The 17,957-nt window shown below is 34.5% G+C and overlaps 1 protein-coding gene across 10 annotated transcripts in view; it reads left to right on the top strand.

Moving 5' to 3' along the window:
• Positions 1-17,957, top strand: part of LOC134267212 (protein couch potato-like) — a 74,311-nt gene that overhangs the window by 20,723 nt on the left and 35,631 nt on the right. The window contains exon 1 of one of the 10 annotated variants that reach the window (XM_062749439.1): positions 8,521-8,988. The exons of 8 other annotated variants lie outside the window; for them this stretch is intronic. In XM_062749439.1, the coding sequence (XP_062605423.1) occupies positions 8,941-8,988 (48 nt within the window). In that variant the 5' untranslated portion in view covers positions 8,521-8,940. Of the gene's footprint in view, positions 1-8,520; positions 8,989-12,868; positions 13,259-17,957 lie in introns of those variants that run through there. One more of the 10 variants, XM_062749441.1, reaches the window with a different exon arrangement.

Here is a 17,957-nt window from a genome sequence, read left to right as displayed (position 1 = left end):
AATATGAAGTTTTTTTGTGTAAGATTAAAGAATGGCAAGGAAATTGAGTGCATTTTTTCAGTGAATGAAGTTGTATGTGTTAAAATAAATACATGAAGTCTCAGGGGAATAGATTTTCTTGCCTTGTAAGAAATTATATCGAGGACAAGTAAGATTTTTCTAAAACCCTTGAATTCATTTTCCACTGGAGAGGGGTGGTAGGCTTTTGCCAGACATCTGAATTCAATAGCATTGCCTCTCTAGAATTTTAAGTTAAGCTACAACCCTGGCAATCCCCACTGTTGGACTTGTTGGTACTGCAGTATAATTTAACACTCTACAGTAACTGTTGGTACCAAAAAAAACATGTCTGGAAACTTAAAGGAGAGAGAGCCATTGAAGTTTGAACAGTTATTGGTCTAAATGATAACTGAATTTTATCCCACATCCTCTATTGTATACAAACTTGGTCTGTAATTTATCCAGTAACTGTCTATACTAGTGTTTCTGCTTTAAATCATTCGGAGTCCCTCTGGACCCATTGTATAGCTCTGTACATTCAGAATCCTGGATTGACCGAAATCCATACAGACCAGAGGCGCGAGATGTAGAAGGAATTTATACAGCTCTTGTAAGACAAAGTGGGAGAGGAACTGATGGAGAACTTACACATGACGATGTTTGACAGCTCTGGTCTCTACCATACACAACATGAACATGTTTTATCTTATTAAACATGTCACTGGAAATGATAAATTGTGTAAAACTTCACTTGTCTATTTTATAATGTCTTATTATGTCAACTTGAAAACAATTAAAAAATTAAATGTGCTTGATTTATAAGTGTTGTTATTGATAAATAAGACAAACACATATAAAACAAAGTTTTATCTTGATTTCCTGTCCTGACAACAGCATAAATGTTCGCAAGTGAATCTGTAAAATCAATCAAATATATTTTAAACTCACAAACGTATAAGATCACCACGCCATGCAATAGTATGGCTGCACCTTAATGAACATCAATCCCGATTTCTCTCTAGCGATTCATAGGGGCTGAGGTTATGTACTGCTTCCGTTTTTATTCGATAAATTTTACAAAAGTTGTTTTTTATGATTATTATTATTTGAAACTAAAAAAAATCACTGAAAATAGCAATATTCACTTGTAAATTTTTTTTCATTGTCACAAGCGGAAAGCGTTAATGTCGAGTGTGTTTTTATCATATTAAACTTGTCACTGGAAATGATAAATTGTGTAAAACACCTATATACATTAACCTTACACCTCTCTCCCAGTGGGGTCAGGGCTGAGGGCATACAAGAGGAGGAAGGAGTTTTAGAAATGATAAAAGCATGTATGACACCTCGAGATGTTAACCTTTGACGTTTCTGTCTGTAGGGTGAGGGCTTTTTTTATGAGGCTATTGAAAGGTCACAAAGAGCAAGTGTTTAATTGACACTAGAAGAAAAAAGAACTGTTAATACTAAACAGGTAGGTCTTTAAGCTTGTAAGAAGGAGAGAGAGGGAGAGATTCAAAGACATCTGTTACTTTTGAAAAGACAGGAAGCATCATTGAGGAAAGTGAGGGTCAAGGAGAGAGAGAGAGAGAGAGAGAGAGAGAGGTGACAGTTCTATGGGGTCTGTAATCTTTCTGTTATTTTGGTTGACACAGCTCATCTGATTATCTCTGACCAAAGTGTAAAGTTAATGTGTGGAGCTCTGTTGACAGAACAAATAGAGAAGAGATAATCTCATTGTTCAATAACAGACAGATTCCTGATAACGGCCAGGCTTATAACACTACAGCAGAGATAGGGAGATTGATACACAAGGGAAATATAACAGAGAAATAATGGTGGGGGTATGATGATAAAGATATTGTATCAGAGATAGAACAGAAAAGTTAAAATTGATAAAAGAATATAATTGTAATGCACACACGAACGAAGCAGTGAAATCACAAAAGATGGATAAATGGACTGAAATTATATACTGCACCACAGACATACGGACAAAGTGGTAACAGATATGCAATATGAATACGGAGTTAAGATGTACAAACAATTGCAATTAAGATGGATAGCAGTGATATCAGCTAATAATTGAATTTGTCAAAATGATGGTCATCATTTAAAAAAATTGGAAATAATCAGAAACAGAAAAACACAGTGATATAAAAATTTAAGAAGAGACCAAACAAAAAAAACAATTTTGAAAATTCTAGGAAGTGGAAATCTAATCTATTTTCGGTTATAAGAAAATAAATAAAACTGACATATAGGGCTTAACAACGTGATGTTAATTCTCCAGCTATAAGTGGCTGAAGTCCTTAAATCTGGTTACAAATCCAGTAACATCTGTTTATGAATTATTTGGAACTGTCATAAGTGTGGACTTATTGTATTGATGGATATCAGGATCATGGAAAGGACCAGGAACTAACAACAAACGTAACCAAAACAAAAAATTGTACAAAGAATAGTCAGTTGACTTAAAACTGTGGGTATAATAAGTGGGGGATTCTTCAAATTTCCCCTGCCCCTCTAGCTATTCAAGTTATAATATTGTAAGATGTATTTTAACCATGCTTTAGGAATTGAGGAATTATTCAAATCTGTAGAGTTTGTATTCAATGGTAGCTCAAGATTGACATAAACTTGGAAAACAGTAATCATATAAAAAATTTAATATTGGATTTTATGCGAAGATATTAAATGGATTATTAATTCTCAATGATTTGAATGAGAGAAATGTATAAAGACCGTTATGTGTTGAAACTTGAATGAATGTGTTATACACATTGAAAGTGAGATTGTTTGCAAATGTATGAAATGTTCAACATAAGTTTTAATTAATTCTTGTTGAATTTCAAGTACGTACTCGGTTACAAATTTTGATTAGATCTTTTCATTTAACAAATTCTATTTATCACTGTATTGAAATGGACAAAAGTTCTCTTTGTAAGTAAACAATGGCCATTTTTCCCTTCACTGCCTTCACTGTCTGTGCTTTTCTATAATGAGAAAAATTTTCTGTTTTGTGGAATTTATTTGGAACTGCTGGGGCATTTATAACCTTAAAAAGTCGTAAGCCCATTGTGTCATGTATAGGAATTACTGCTCTTTAACAATTAAATACCTAAACGCCGTGGTCAAAACTTTCTTAAGATCTTGATCAGTGAGTCTGATCTTACCTTAGTAGAAATCTCTTTGAAAGCTGACGGCATTGTCGCGCAGACATTGTAGGAATCAGGTGTTTAAATATTTATTAAATGGGTCACTAAATTCTTCTCCCCTCGGCTGAAGTCCATTGTTTGAACGAGGGTTTTAAATATTGTGAGCAATAATCGCGAACAAATACCACCTATTGAGTCGAAGGAAATAAAAAATAAATTATTATTTATTTCTTTTCACCTTTCATTTACGGTCTTTGCGTAACAATGGAAAGAACTTGTGCCCATTTAATCCGCATTTAAAACTTTATTCCGAAAGTGTTTTGTCGTAAGGAGATCTCTTAAATTTTAATTTGATGAGTGGTGGGTTATTACCAAATTCATTGTGTTATGTGCAGCAATCATAGACATATTAAAAAAATAATTTCCAATTTTTGTATTGATAGACGGGAGATTATCTCGTAAAATGATATGAAAATGTATTTTCAGATCACTGGAAAGTGTGATGGTAATTGAGTTCAACAGGAGTTCAGAACATAAAAGAATTAATATCCAGAACTTATTACAAATAAAGTTTTTAGTCATTGTGTATACTTATGTCAGTATAGTCAAAATATAACTCCTCTCAATGGATAAATTCTGTCTGTTTCCATGTACACCAGTTTCCTTACATTTTTTTCCCTCCCCCCAAAATTTTTTCCGTCTTGTTTTGCAATTTATTGGATTTATATGGGTCTTGAATCTCTTACAATGTGTTAGAAATCGGGTTATAAACGAGGTCTAATATTACTGCAGTTATTTATCAGATTTCTGAAGACAAAACACCATCACCTGATGAATTATGGGAATTTTAGTAAACCAGCGTGTCATGTTTTGTTTATTAGGCTCTGGTAGCTGGTATTGCAGCATTATGATGATTCTATTTACACTTCTGTGGGGAAGGTTTTTGTTCAACACATTGAAATCTTGTTAATGTTTCATTAGAGTTATTGATTGTTGCAATGTCTTGTCAGTTGGTCTGGTTTGTGTAATGAAATGTGAAAAAGAATATCAGGAAAATTACAATGCATTACAAAAAATATAGCAATGCATTTTATGATTGAAATTTTGGGATGCAGGCTTTGAGTGTATGATTTATATTGGATTAGCTTACTAGATTAACCTAGAAATTTACTGAAATCAGCAGAATCAGTTCGTTATAGATATATACCTTGTAGAAATTAATTACAGAGAAATCTTAAACTGATAGCATTTCTCAGTTTGAGATACGGAAAAATTGAGGAAAGACGATCCAATTTTGAGAGATAGGAATATTTGACCCACTGTAACCCAGGAATCTCTTATCTGGAGGAGTCAGTCATGTTCATTGATAAAAAACAAGAAAAACGTAGCAGAAAGGCCACATCCTTACAAACCATTTCATTAGTCTAAGGTCACATCGAATAAAGCACACCTCCTCCATTATGAACTATCTTTCTCCATGGTTACTTAACACACAAATTTTTCAGTGGCTACATTTTACAGTTTACTTGCTCAATTTCAAAAACATGCATTAACAGTGATCATTTATCACAAAAAAATTAACTATAGTAAATTTTCTGCCTTATCAAGGCTAAGGGTTCCTCATCGTTGTGTGAGCTGGGAATTGTAGGATGCGGAAATTAAGATTTGGTTGATAAAGATGTTAGGGCTATCATATTGCCGTGGTTTACTCCACGCTGCTAAACAGACCAGAAAATGAGCGTGTGTACATCAGACATGTTTAGGTTTGTACTGTGTGGAGATGATAAGATTCCAGGTCTGTGAAGCGTTTGATTGACAGCTGATGTCTACATCAATGGTAGAGTGTGATAAAAGGGGAATAACTCTGTATTGACAATATGAAGAAGAATGTGCAAATTATTAGGAAGAGGTTAATGTGACTAATTATTTCAACGAATAATAAAATAATGTGTAAACTCATATTCATGGGAAGGAAGTAAATCTGTGGTTGAAATTTGACTCTATTAAATGTATTTTGTTTCTTCAATGAAGAAAAAAGTCATTCAGTTGGATAATTTTATACTTTTAATTATATGCTTGTCATGTTAACTTCTGTGATTTGCCAATAGAAAAGAAAGCCTTTATGCATCTCCCCTAACTGTGGTATCAATGTATTTGTACCAGTCAGGTTAATTCAGGTCTTTCACAAAGAACGATGTGTATCACAGTTCATCACAGGACAATCTGTCTTCTGTCTTCTGTCCGGGTGATTTACTGAAGACTGCTACATCAATGTTAAGGGGGCTGGCTCCTCTCTCAGTGGCTTGATGGTCTGTTAATCTCTCCACACACTGTGGTTCCTGCTGAGGTGTAGATAGGGCTGGTGCAGAGGTGATGGAGCCCTTAGTTTGTGACCTGTAATGGTCATTTGAAATGTGTTTTATTGGTCACTAATAACTGCTATTTGTGTATTCTGAACTTGGCTCTCTGATTAGAAACTAAACTGGCTTAATTCTTAAATAAATTAAAATATTTTTAATGAAAAAAATTTAGGATGCAAAAACACAACATAAAGACAACTATACTGGTATATATTGCCTGTCTTTTGTATTCAGACCTGGCAGGCTCACTTGAGAGTGTTTTATTACCTGCTCTCAAGTCTAGTACTGAAGAGTTCCTATTCAATTTTGATGACAGTTGAAGTGCAATTAATATCTCATCAACTCAAGCTAAGAATTCCTCAAATTGTCCCATTGTTGTCCCTCTCAATCACATTATACCCCAGTCAAGGCAGATAACTCCTGCTAGGTACACCGCTATAAAACATGTTTATGACTCTTCTTTCTGTATGCCAATGGGAGCTTTATGTACTTGTATATTGTACTGTTCTCAGGTTTTTCAATATTCCATCAACCCTAAACAAACACTGAATTCAATAGCTGAGAGGAGAGACTTTGAGTTTGTCTAGTGACGAGGGTATTGAGCGAGCGCTTGAGACAGAATAGCCCAGTGTTTGTCCTGGTCTCTCTACACAGACGATTACAATGTTTGTTTTTGTGTGAAAGTGATTACGTTAAGAATTTAATCAGGCGTTTAATGTGTTAGTAATTACGGCTTCTCAGAGATTGGGGTGTTATGGTAGACGAAAATTACTTTTTTTCTGACAACTAATTGTATTGTATGGGCCAGGGGAAAAAAATAGACGGTATATATTAACCTGCCCCCCAGTGCATTCAGAGGTTAAAATATTTTAATTTGAGAGTTTCTTGATAAGTAAAGATTTTTGCACATATTAAGGTGATCATATGGACAAAAAATTTTCTTGTGATGAATTTATTATGAGCCAGTATTTGTACAATATTGAAGTTTTCATTTAACATGAATTGTTCATTTTATTCCTCACTAAGATTTGTGATACGTTATTAATACACAAGTTTTGACGTCCTGTTCTGTTGTGGTCCTTTGTCCTGAGCACTGACCTGTAGAACTGACCACTCATGACCACAGGTACAGGTGACCGACAGGTACAAATGTTTTATATCTAGGTAAACGTTGGTCTTAATATGATCACTTATCAAAAACAGGATAGAGGCATTATATGATTGTGTGTTTTAAAAATACTTACAGTAAATTCATTCTACAGGACACAGTAAAGTACTTCTTTATAAAGTTTGATTAAAAAAAGTAAAATTTTGTGGGAAAAGACTTTCCTTACACTCGGTACAGATTTAGAAGGTTAAAATCCATGACAAGTATAAAGAAGTACACAGTACTTTATAATCAAGATCAGATTATTGTAATTATTACGTAAAGTATAACAATCACAGAATAAAAGATATGTCTGTAGTTTTGAATTTAAATTTAGAGGAATTACAGGTTTATTTTTCCTCTCCAGTTTTTTGATAAAAAATTGACAGGTAATATAATTGCTTCCATTCAATAAGTGTATGTGTATATTAAGACAAGAAGAAATAAATCATCGGGGATGTAGACGTATCGTGGTGGTCGTGTTACGTAACGTAAGACAATGATCGACAAATGAATCCTCGGATTGGAGAGTACTCAAGAGTTGTGTCAATTCTCTGAGGGTAGCTCTCCCACAATTCCCTGTCAAACATGAAACGTTCCATATTTCTTCCTATTGACAATGCAGGTTAAATATGGCTTGTTTTTAGACATGCCGTAACACAATGCTTTTTTTATGTACATTTCTTATGTAATTTGATCTTCCTTTACAATGGAGATCGATCTTGCGAAATCTTCAAGAAAGTGCAGTTCAATTAAATGGACTAAAAATAATGATTGTGTGTATACATGTATAATTTCTTTAACAGTGTGCTCTTAATGCTGCCCTAGAAATTACAAGTAACCATGATTGCATCATTTTGATGATTTGAATTTGAAACAGATTTTATTAAATTAAGCAATATTTTAATTGACAATTAGAATTTCTATGTCTCAAAGGCAAACACTTGTAACAGGAAAGGAGAAAATGTATGGCTAATTAATTCTACCAACTTCATATAAATTTCCTCCCTCCTTAAATTCTTCGCCCTTAACACAACCCAAGTTCTTTTGCCCCATTTCACTTAATTCCAGGGGTGGTCAACGGCACCAAATCTGTAACAGGAAAGGAGAAAATGCATGGCTGAAAGAAAGACCCCTGTATCTCTAGTCAGGTGCTCTACCAACTGAGCTATCCAGGCCGATATCCACGGCCCTAACCATTACACACTAATTAATTATTCATTAAATTTCAAGTTTAATAGGTGGTTTGATGTTTTTATATTTATTAAGTGCAAGATTCAAATTTAAAAAAAAAATAGAAAAAGAAAGACATGCTGATATATGGTATTTGCACATTTAATTAAAAATGGGTGTATAATAAATCCTTGAAAAAAATTTAAATATTGTCCATGATTATCTCCCCTTGTTTATCATCCAATCCCCCCACCCATTGACTTGACAAAAGTCGACCACTCGAGTCTATTGAAAGTTGACGTGTGCTGAATCGTCCGTGTTTTAGAACAGATTATATTTCTTTACTCACTAGATCCTTAAACACATAGCATGGCTGCTAAGTTAGGTAAATATTACCCATTATAACAACGTGTCAGACCGATTTCCTAAGACAGGGGTATCTGTAGAGCGAGGTTTTAATACAGCACCCCGGCCTAATCAATGCGAGGTCTGACTCTTTACAGTCTTAACCCGAATTGTTTGTTTAACAGGGCGAGAGAAAGCACCAGCCTGCCAGTCATAATTAATTTGTACTCTTATATAAAAAATCTCTCTCTCCAATTTTGTCAGGGTCCTCTGACTGGGAAAAAAAATGAAGGATTTGTGTTTTTTGGGTCATAAATGTAAATATTTGTTCTCCATTGTTTGCCGAATCTTTTAAAAACACGCAGAGAGAGAGAGGAGAAAATCTCTTTAAATGGATGAAGCCATTCAGAATTCCATTAAAACCCTCTCCATCATAATAATAACACCACTACCCAGCTAACCAGTTAGGCAGGCTCTCTCACCAGCCAGACATAATCCCTGACCGTATATAGATTTTCCTACCAGCAATTAACTAAACACAGGTATCGCAACAAAAGGCGCTTATATACACATTCACTCAGGAAAAGACAACTCCCGCCTTTTATTGAAATTTGAGAGAGTTGAGTTATTATCAGGCAGTGTAATGTAGAGGGAATGACGGGGAGAAACGTAGTGCCGTGTGCTTTATTGAATTTTGGGATATAATTCTGACATTGTAAGGAACATGATGTATGGACTGTTCTAACTGACCACTGTGATGTCAGCGGATTCCGTGGGCTCAGATCTAGACATGCTGGGTGTACAGGTGAGTCTGGGGGGGAGGGGATCAAACTGACCTCTAAGTTCTGGGGGAAGAGGATCAAACTGACCTCTAAGTTCCGGGGGTGTGTTTCATTGACCAACCCTTTTCTGGGGCTTAATGACTATCACATTGGCCAACGTATTTTATTAGGTCTTTTCTTGTAAATTGAGGATGACAACTCCTTTTCTAAATGCCATCACAATGATGTCTTTTTCTAACGGGTATATCACAGTGCCTGATAGGGACTTGACCACTGTATTTCATAGGGAGCATCACATTGACCATTGTTAATGTCAGGACTTGACCACTCTTTATATCACATTGATCACTGAACTCTCTTTTTTTTCTAAAGGCCATCACAATCTAATGAGGTCTATATCACACCCTTCAAAGTGACTGAGGGGACCTTGTCTTGTTTCAAGGTCTGCTTTTGCCCTTTCTCTAGTTTTAGGCTACGGATCAGACCACTCCCTTTTTAGGTATCAAAAGGAACAATTACTGTTGGGGGGGTAGTCTCATCTCTCTCTCTCGTATTATGAGTATTTTAAAATAAAAATTATATACATTTGAAAACCTTTGATGGAGTGCAGATCGAGGATATGAAGGAATTGTTATGGACCTATTGAGCTGTATTATATTTCTCTGAAAAAAAGTGATCATATTTCCTCTCTATTAAATCATTTTACAAATTAAAGAAAGGATTTTATATTGAGGAATGTTTTTTGTTAGAACTGGAGTGAAGTCTTTCTCTCTTGGAATATTTATGAATCATTAGCAGGTCATGTTTGAGAAGTCTTGTCAAGTTACACAATATTCTGTTTAAATGTATGAAGCATTAAATATCATACAAGTACTGTTATCTTCAACACGAACCTGTGGAACAGGCAAACAAAAAACAGAAAGGAAAACAGGCTAAGTTTAGTTTATATACAGCTATACAGCATTTAAACTTTAACTCTCTCTTGATTTGGTGTCTGTCTGTCTCTCTTTCTCACACACTAAAGTTATCCAGATTGAATTTTCCCTTCTGTCTCAGTCTCCCTTCCTCTCTCTCTCGGATTAGAGACTATTAGAGCTAGACTAGATAGCTGCCTGATTCCTTCAAGCCTCAGTCTAAATCTCTCTATCTTCTCTGAGTCCTCTTTCTATTCCTGCCTTCCTGCTTTCTAAGATCAGAGACTGAGCCAGACAGTTAACTGTTTAACACCTATAAGCCTCATTCTCCCCTCTCTCTCTTCCCCCTCTCTACCCCCCTCTCTCCCTGCCCCCCTCTCTCTCTCTCCCCAGCCCCCCCCTCTCTCTCTCTCTCTCTCTCTCTCTCTCTCTCTCTCTGTTAGAGCCAGACAGATAACTCCTTAACTCCGATAAGCCCCTGTGATAAGATCTCCTGTTTATTATTGTATCTGTCTGGTCTGTTGACATTTATCAGCTCTATATAACCCCATCTTGTCACAACTTAATGGTCTATCAAACCTCTTCTATTACATCTCTGTCTGTGAAGACAGAAACGTTGTAAATGCTTTCTACATAGAAAGGGAGAGAACTCCTCCTTCCTAACATGTCTTGTAGAGTTGACAGGTGTGTTTTCTCTGTTACCTGTATATTACCTGATTGTATAGGTGAGATTCTGCTTCTCCCCGCGGTGTAGATTTATTGTGGGCTGATGGCGGGGGGTGACAGTTGTCGGACCCTGTCACTGGCCCACACCTTTACAGATTTACCTGACAATCTGATGACTTTATTCCCGTTAAGGTGTATAATTATCACTTCATCATGACAGACACATCCACAAGAACTCTCCTACCAGGGGAGATAGAAAAAAAAAACTTGCTGTTGTTTTGTCTGGATGGTCAGTCTGATAATTGCATCTTCATCATGTTAAGGAAAAAAATTCTCAAGAAATTACCTGAGTAAATTGACAACTATATGTACCCATGTGGAACAATAAATTTTGAGATCAGAGATTACCTGACCAGTATAGACTTTGAAGTGTAACGGCTAGCATGTATCAATGCAGGAAATTATAGCTTATTTGTACAAATATCGTTTGAGAATTTAATAAAAATCACAAAATGTTTCATTAGTCAGATATTATTTAAAATTTTTGCTAGAGAAACATTTAATTAGTTCTAACTCTATAACTCTATCCAGGGCTTTAGTTTATATTGGGAATAAATGGCGAGGAATTAATGTAAGTCGGATGTAGAATCGCACATATAGTTAATGACGATAATTACCCTCCGAGGGATGCAAGCTTCTCATTCACATTGATTTTCAATAGGTTGACCCCACCGGGACAACAGTAATTTATTTCCAAGTTTGTTTACAGCAGAAGTTTTCACTTTCTCTATTGTTTACAACAGAATAATAATTTCTGAGAGAGTGTAAAAATTAATCATTCTGAAATTAATAGGTACATATATAGACACACTGTAAAAATACAGGAAATTAATTAAATGAGTTGGAGGTGACTGACCACAAATATAGAAATTGGGGAATGGTCTGCCTTCTACAGCTAATTTTAATCAGTTTTATGAAACTTAAATGAGGTCAAAGATAACTTATTAGCCTGTGTTAGTAATACCTGATTGAAATGAATTTTTTATCAATATTTACTTTGCCTTAATATTGGAGACTCTTGTGGAGAAAACATCTTTTACATAACTTTTAATAAATCAAGGGAGGTAATCCAGGTACAAAGAGACTATTTAAAATTTGATTTTTCAAATAGACCAAATAGACATAAATTTCAGCTTTGAAAGCCCACTGAATTCAGTATATTGAATATATTAAGACCTAGCTGAGAGTGAGCAGTGAATTTCTCATTTGAATTAATTAGTGAACCCTGACCAAGGGAAAGTGATCGATCTCCAATCAACCCACAATGAGAGCTAGTCCACCAAGAATGAATATTTCATTAAGAGTTCATGTGATCTTTAACAAATTCTACATAGATTCTGTCAGGTGAAAGAATTTGTGAGGCATAAACAGTCTCGGTTGAATAGATCACAGTCAACAAGAAAATGGCAATCATAGATGCACTAATACATTGTAAGGTGTAATGAAATGGGCTGGTCCATGAAATGTAAGAAGGCCGGGGCCCTTGGTACGAAGACTTTTCAGTCTGTCAATATAAGAGTTAGAAACATGACATATCTCCATGCCTCTCAGATTAAAATGATGAATTGAATATTGGATGTGGGTGAAATATTAATTATTTATATTCAAAGGCCTTCAGGTACCTGATTGCACCATACAGGTAGCTCAGGTGAACAGAAAGGGTGCTGAGAGGTAAACAAATTATTCAGGTGTAAATTGCTCAGGTGTGCAGCATTACCTTTTGTTTACCTGTGTAGATTACAGGTAGGCTGCAGCCGCTGTGATTATCAGAAACGCAGACTAAGATGGCCGCCTATTGTTTTAGATCAGCGACACTTTCCGTTGATCTGTCGTCAAGCGAATTTTCACACTTCATGTGAATCATTTCAGGGCCTTGATGTATTTTGCAACGATACTTAAGAGTCAAACGTGACAAAGTCCTCATTACTTTAAACCTTTTTTGTTGAAATCGTATGACATATGTATGATGAATAAATTCCTTGTCATCAGTGCCCATCAATAAATGGTCGGCAAAGCGCGACCGTTTTAAACATTTATGAAATTTATAGACAGCGAGCTTTCGATAATGGAAGCTCTGTGTTCACTCAGGTGTGACGAGATGAACTACACATAGTCATCTAGCACATAACCATTATCACAGAAAATCAAAAAAAAAAAAAACGCATAAATGATGCAGGTACTTTGCTCCGTCTGGCGTGACGTTTAAATTTTCTTGTTAAATTTACTTTTTTCCCGATCGTAAAAATCATGAAGGTGTCTGAGTTTACCTTGAAACAAACCGGTCTGATGTTGAGAAGGATGAAGTGTTACCTGATGTTACCTGTGTTTTACCTGTAATTAACTCAGGTGAAAACGGATACAGTGTCCTTAAGTGGAGGGAAGACAAAATAGACAGGTGATAAGACACAAGGAAATTAACACCGAAAGAAACTCCGAGAATTCATAAGAAAACATCATTGGACGCTGAAATATGAAATCTGTTTACAATGTTCAACGGATAAATTTTTAAAGAAAATGTTTCTGAAATCGGAGTCCGTGTGTCATATATGATGTTCTTTAGTTTGTAGTGGTGGTCATTAAATCTGTGATTTTGGAGGGAACTTAATTCCAGATCGGTATGAGTTACCCCCCTTATGACATTGTGAACCTAAGGGTAAGGGTATTTTTTTTTGATTCTGTTTTTGCCCTCAATGAAATCTTTTTTGAAATGTGATAAGCTGAATGAAAACATAAAAAAAATGTCTATAAATAGCCAAATTTAAAATTCCAGTTTCCCAATTAAAAGATACTTCTTCATAAATTATAAAACATTGACAACGCGTTGTTATCTTGTTTGTATATTTGTGATTGAATTATGTAATTATAAGGGAAAAAACAGAAAAGCTTGTCATAAAAATCAAGATATACAAGTAGAATCTCTACAACAAATATTTCTTCTTAATTAGCATGTATCATCGACGGTAATAAACATGGACAATATTCCAATGTAAGACATTTCTATGTCTATGTTATATCTGACTGACATATTAATTTTTTTTCTTCTCTCCTCAGTCGATCACGATTGGTCAGCTAATTAGTAAGAGACATAATTAAACTCGTTAAAGATTTATTACGGCCTATAAATTAACTGACAAAAAATGTGCTTGATCATGTGTTTACAGTGAAAGCTTAGATATATATGATATTGAGTTTGTGGACCGAATAAATATTGATCAAATTTCAGAGAGTGGATCTATAATGTAACCTTTCTCTTTGAAGTCCTATATTTATTATTGCTGTTTGACAGCTGAAAAAGAAACAAAGTATAGGAATATAATTGTGATTCAAATTATTTTATGCTTTAATTGCCATTCATATAAACTAGTAGAAGTTTCACCATCCCCCCCCCTCCCCCCCCCAAAAAAAAATGTTATTGTAAAAATCTGTATATATGCAAGGAATAGACAATTTGAGTAGCAGACTGTGAGAAAATGTTAGAGTCTTCAAACGAAAAATGCAGCAGGACTGGTTTAAGCATGCAAAACCATGTAATCGTCAAATATTCATAAAATATGACGGATGACAAGAGTTCTGTGATGGAGTGGGTAGTCTCCCCTTGATAAATTATGTATTCAAACTTTTTCAATATGTAAATTAGCATGTAGGCACTAAGTGTTCTTCACGGATTATAGGAACTGGTAATGATTCATGTGCAGAAAATGTGATTTCTTCATTACTCAATCAAATCATATAGAATTCTGTTAATGGTTTTGACTTCTTTAATATTGGCATGAAAAAGTTTATTTGGATAATTGAAGATCTTTTAATGATTTGAATCATTTGAGCAGAAAAGTAATGTAGTTCAAAGTTTTATAGCGGAACATAAAATTTTGAATATTTCACTTGAATCTCCTAGGTCATAATTGATTTTTTTTCTGTCTAAAATATTCTTAAAAGTGGATTTGATTTTATTTTTAAAAATGCTTCACTGACTTCCGACGTGCAGTAATGGCAAATTTTTAGGTTATTCTGTTAATTTTGGATTGAAAAAGCAAAATATTTTAGAAAAGTAGTTCAATTAACTTAATTTTGATGATAAAGACATACATCAATATATTTTTAAAACTTTGATACAAAATCATACATGTTTAAGGCTTAAAGATTAGAATTGCAACTCTAATTTTTAGAGGGTTTGTTAGTCCTAGGTCTTGAATGCAAAATATGTTGTGTTTTGCCTGCTATGAAGTTTAAAGAAAGGTATAATATTGCTATAAAAAGATTTATATCTGTGAATGTGAAACGGGAGGGGGGGGGGGAGTTTGAAAGGAGTGTTGAGTTTATATTTACAGTGTGGCCTTGACATTGAATCATTAAGGTCGAAGCATCTAAGACTCAGGGCAGAACACATCTTGCAGTAGAATAAAGTTCTTAATGATGGTTCTATAACAAGTTTATCTCTCTCATTACTTCTTTATAGCTTTGTTTGTGGATTTAATCAGCTTTCTTATTATCAGAGAAATAAAAATCCTCCGTAAATGAAGGAGCCATGACCCACCAACTAAGGGGGATAACTATAAATTTTAGAAATTACCATGTTTCACCCTTAAAATATTTTTCTTATGAATCAATGATTCACTTTAATTTTCTTACAGTATTTTATCTAAAGTAAATTTGCAAATCTTTTGTCTAAGATTTGTTTTTGTTTATGAAAAAAGATTGGTTTTGATTGGCCAGGGTCAATCCACCTTAAGCTTTTGTGATTTTGAGTACAAGATGTCTTAGTTTAAGGTATATATACATACTGAAACTACATCAAAAAGGAATAGGGGGATTTCTTTGGTTGTTACTTTAATGAATCTCTCTGTTGCCTTTTCATGATGATTTTTACCTCTTCATCCCCTGACATGCTGCCTTTTTAAATAAAGATAAATATTAAAGACATCAAGGAGGGAGAGAGAGAGATGCACTTGATACCTGATCCCGCTGGTTTGAAGGTTGTGTTCAAGGTAGTAGACCTGTTCTCTGTAACTCTTTTTTTTTGTGGCTGTGTGTGATCTTCAGGAGTTTTGGTTTTAAAACAAACATGGCTGTACATCTGTTATCTTGTTCTTGTGGTCAGAGAAGGTGATTGGGTTCACAAGACTGAGAAACGAAAATCAACAAAGTCCTTAAATCTGCTCATTTTGAGTTTACAGAATTTTTTTTAAAATCTGGTTGTCTGATATTCTTGAAGTTCATGCTGGTAGGTTGTATTCCTGGCGCAATGGTTGATCTCAGCATGTTATTAGAATCTGATGTTATACAACAAATTAAAATATCAATCACAGAGAAATCTATGGGGATTTTCTTGTTAGACTTTTTAATATAGAAAAATATAATGACATAATTTTCCTGGGAATTAGCTAATATTAAAATCTCGGGGATTATTTTGGTCTATCTTGCTATATGAGTTTTCTCTTTGAAGTCAACATCAGGTTTTAAATTAGCTTCTGATGATGTTCTGTGATATAATCCAGGCCACCGAGACCCTTGGAGCCACAGTGTATGTTACACATGCAATTCAAACACACCAGTGATCTCAGTGATGCTGGAATATAAAAACAAGAAGAGGGATAATTAATTTGTCTATCAGACGAGATAATATCAATTAATTTTTAATTCAGATGGAATTAGCTCTGAGCATGCAAACTTTATTCTGCTGTATGGTTAATTACATCTCAGGGGGGAACAGTCCCTTGTCTTGAATTCTCATAGGGGGTCTAAATAGAGGGTCAAATTATGGAGGTGACCTTAGAGTAATGTAGATATTCAGGCTTTATGAAGTCTATCAGTAAGGGTAACTCACTCATTAAAAGGTTAATTAGGCTTTAATCCAGAGGAAAGGGAAGAAAGGGGGCATATGTGACCTTTGCAGATGTGATCACTGCAATATAGGGAGTATTCATTAGTTTACTGGAGTCTTACTTGAGAGCAGTCATTAATTTATTGGAGTCTTAATACACTTTGGGAAATTATGGCATTTATATACAATGTAACTTGGATATTAGTGAAGAGAGTTTATTTTTTATTTAAATGATGCTGTTTATTGTATATTGTTACCATAATAAAAATATTCCTAGGCCTCGATTTTTTTTATTTCTGTTTTTTTTTTGTGATAGTTTTAAATCAAAAAAATGATTTTGACAGCTGAAAAATTAATTGCTGTAATACATGCGTTTCTATTTTAAACAAGGGTCATAGGTTGAAAAAGATGGTGATGATGTGATGTAAGAGATAATTGAACCTTTACTATATGACTTTTAAACTAAAAATCAATAAAAAATCCAAAATTGAAAAAAAAAATAGAAAATAAAAGCCGCCCGCCCGCCTCGATTTTTAAAATAATTTTCCGAGAATCTAGCATTATGGCCTAATGTGGGTCTAAATTAAACTAAAAATTCCAGATTTTCCGGGGGGTACTTTCTTTTTTGATAAAAGAGAACAAAGCTTTATTTTTAGAATCATATAGCACTTTAACGTGGTTTTAAACATATGTCAATTTGTGGAAAGTGAGGTAATTGGATGAAGACGTTCATCTAAATGGATTATACAAGTTTAATTGTTTTTACTTCCATTAGTGAGTAGTTTTAACTTAATGTGTGAGTACTTTTATGTTTGAGCTTTAAATGATGAAATCAAAGGGCTAGCCACTTAGAAGCTCCTATTTCTATTGCATCACTGCTGTAAAGGATAAAGACAAAGCTATAAGGCCTCACTAATGGGACTGCAGAGATAGAGATAAAAGAAATCCAAGGCTGCAGTCAGATTACAGCTAAAAAAAACTTCCTGTACCCCGGGGAAAGGGCTGCACTTAATTCATAGCAGAGAGGGACAAAATAAGGAAGTCAGCATTGAATGATGCTTTTTCAGACTTTATTATCAGAGTCACTGATTCAGAATATGTTGCTGTAAACTTTACAGCCTGGGACAAACCATGAGGCAAGCTTATAAGCCCATCATTGAATATGTTGCTGTTAATTTTACAGGCTAAGTGAGACCATGCAGCAGGCCAATATAGACTTAGGAGAGAAAGAACTTGTTTACTGATAGTTTGGAAGTTTGGGGTCTTATTGCAGTGATTCTTGGTGAAATTGCCTTGACTTTTTTTCATTAAAGAAAACACTTGGTCTGATGGGCATTTGACAAGTATTGTGGCATTCATTCATGACAATATGCAAACTTACACAATTACACAAAAAAATCATACTCTCACACATATGAATAAAAAAAGCTTGAGATCATAAAGGGGATTTGTCTCTTTTCAAAACTATGAATTTTTCATCATTAAAATGATAAAAACAACAGTATTGAGACCACTGCATGCACATTCTATT

Source organism: Saccostrea cucullata, unplaced genomic scaffold (genome assembly GCF_032062105.1).
Source record: "Saccostrea cucullata isolate Sc308-1 unplaced genomic scaffold, CSIRO_AGI_Scuc_v1 ctg989, whole genome shotgun sequence".
In the NCBI taxonomy this organism is placed as follows: domain Eukaryota; kingdom Metazoa; phylum Mollusca; class Bivalvia; order Ostreida; family Ostreidae; genus Saccostrea; species Saccostrea cuccullata.
Note: the sequence above shows the minus strand (reverse complement) of the source record. Positions and strands in the feature narration are given on the sequence as shown.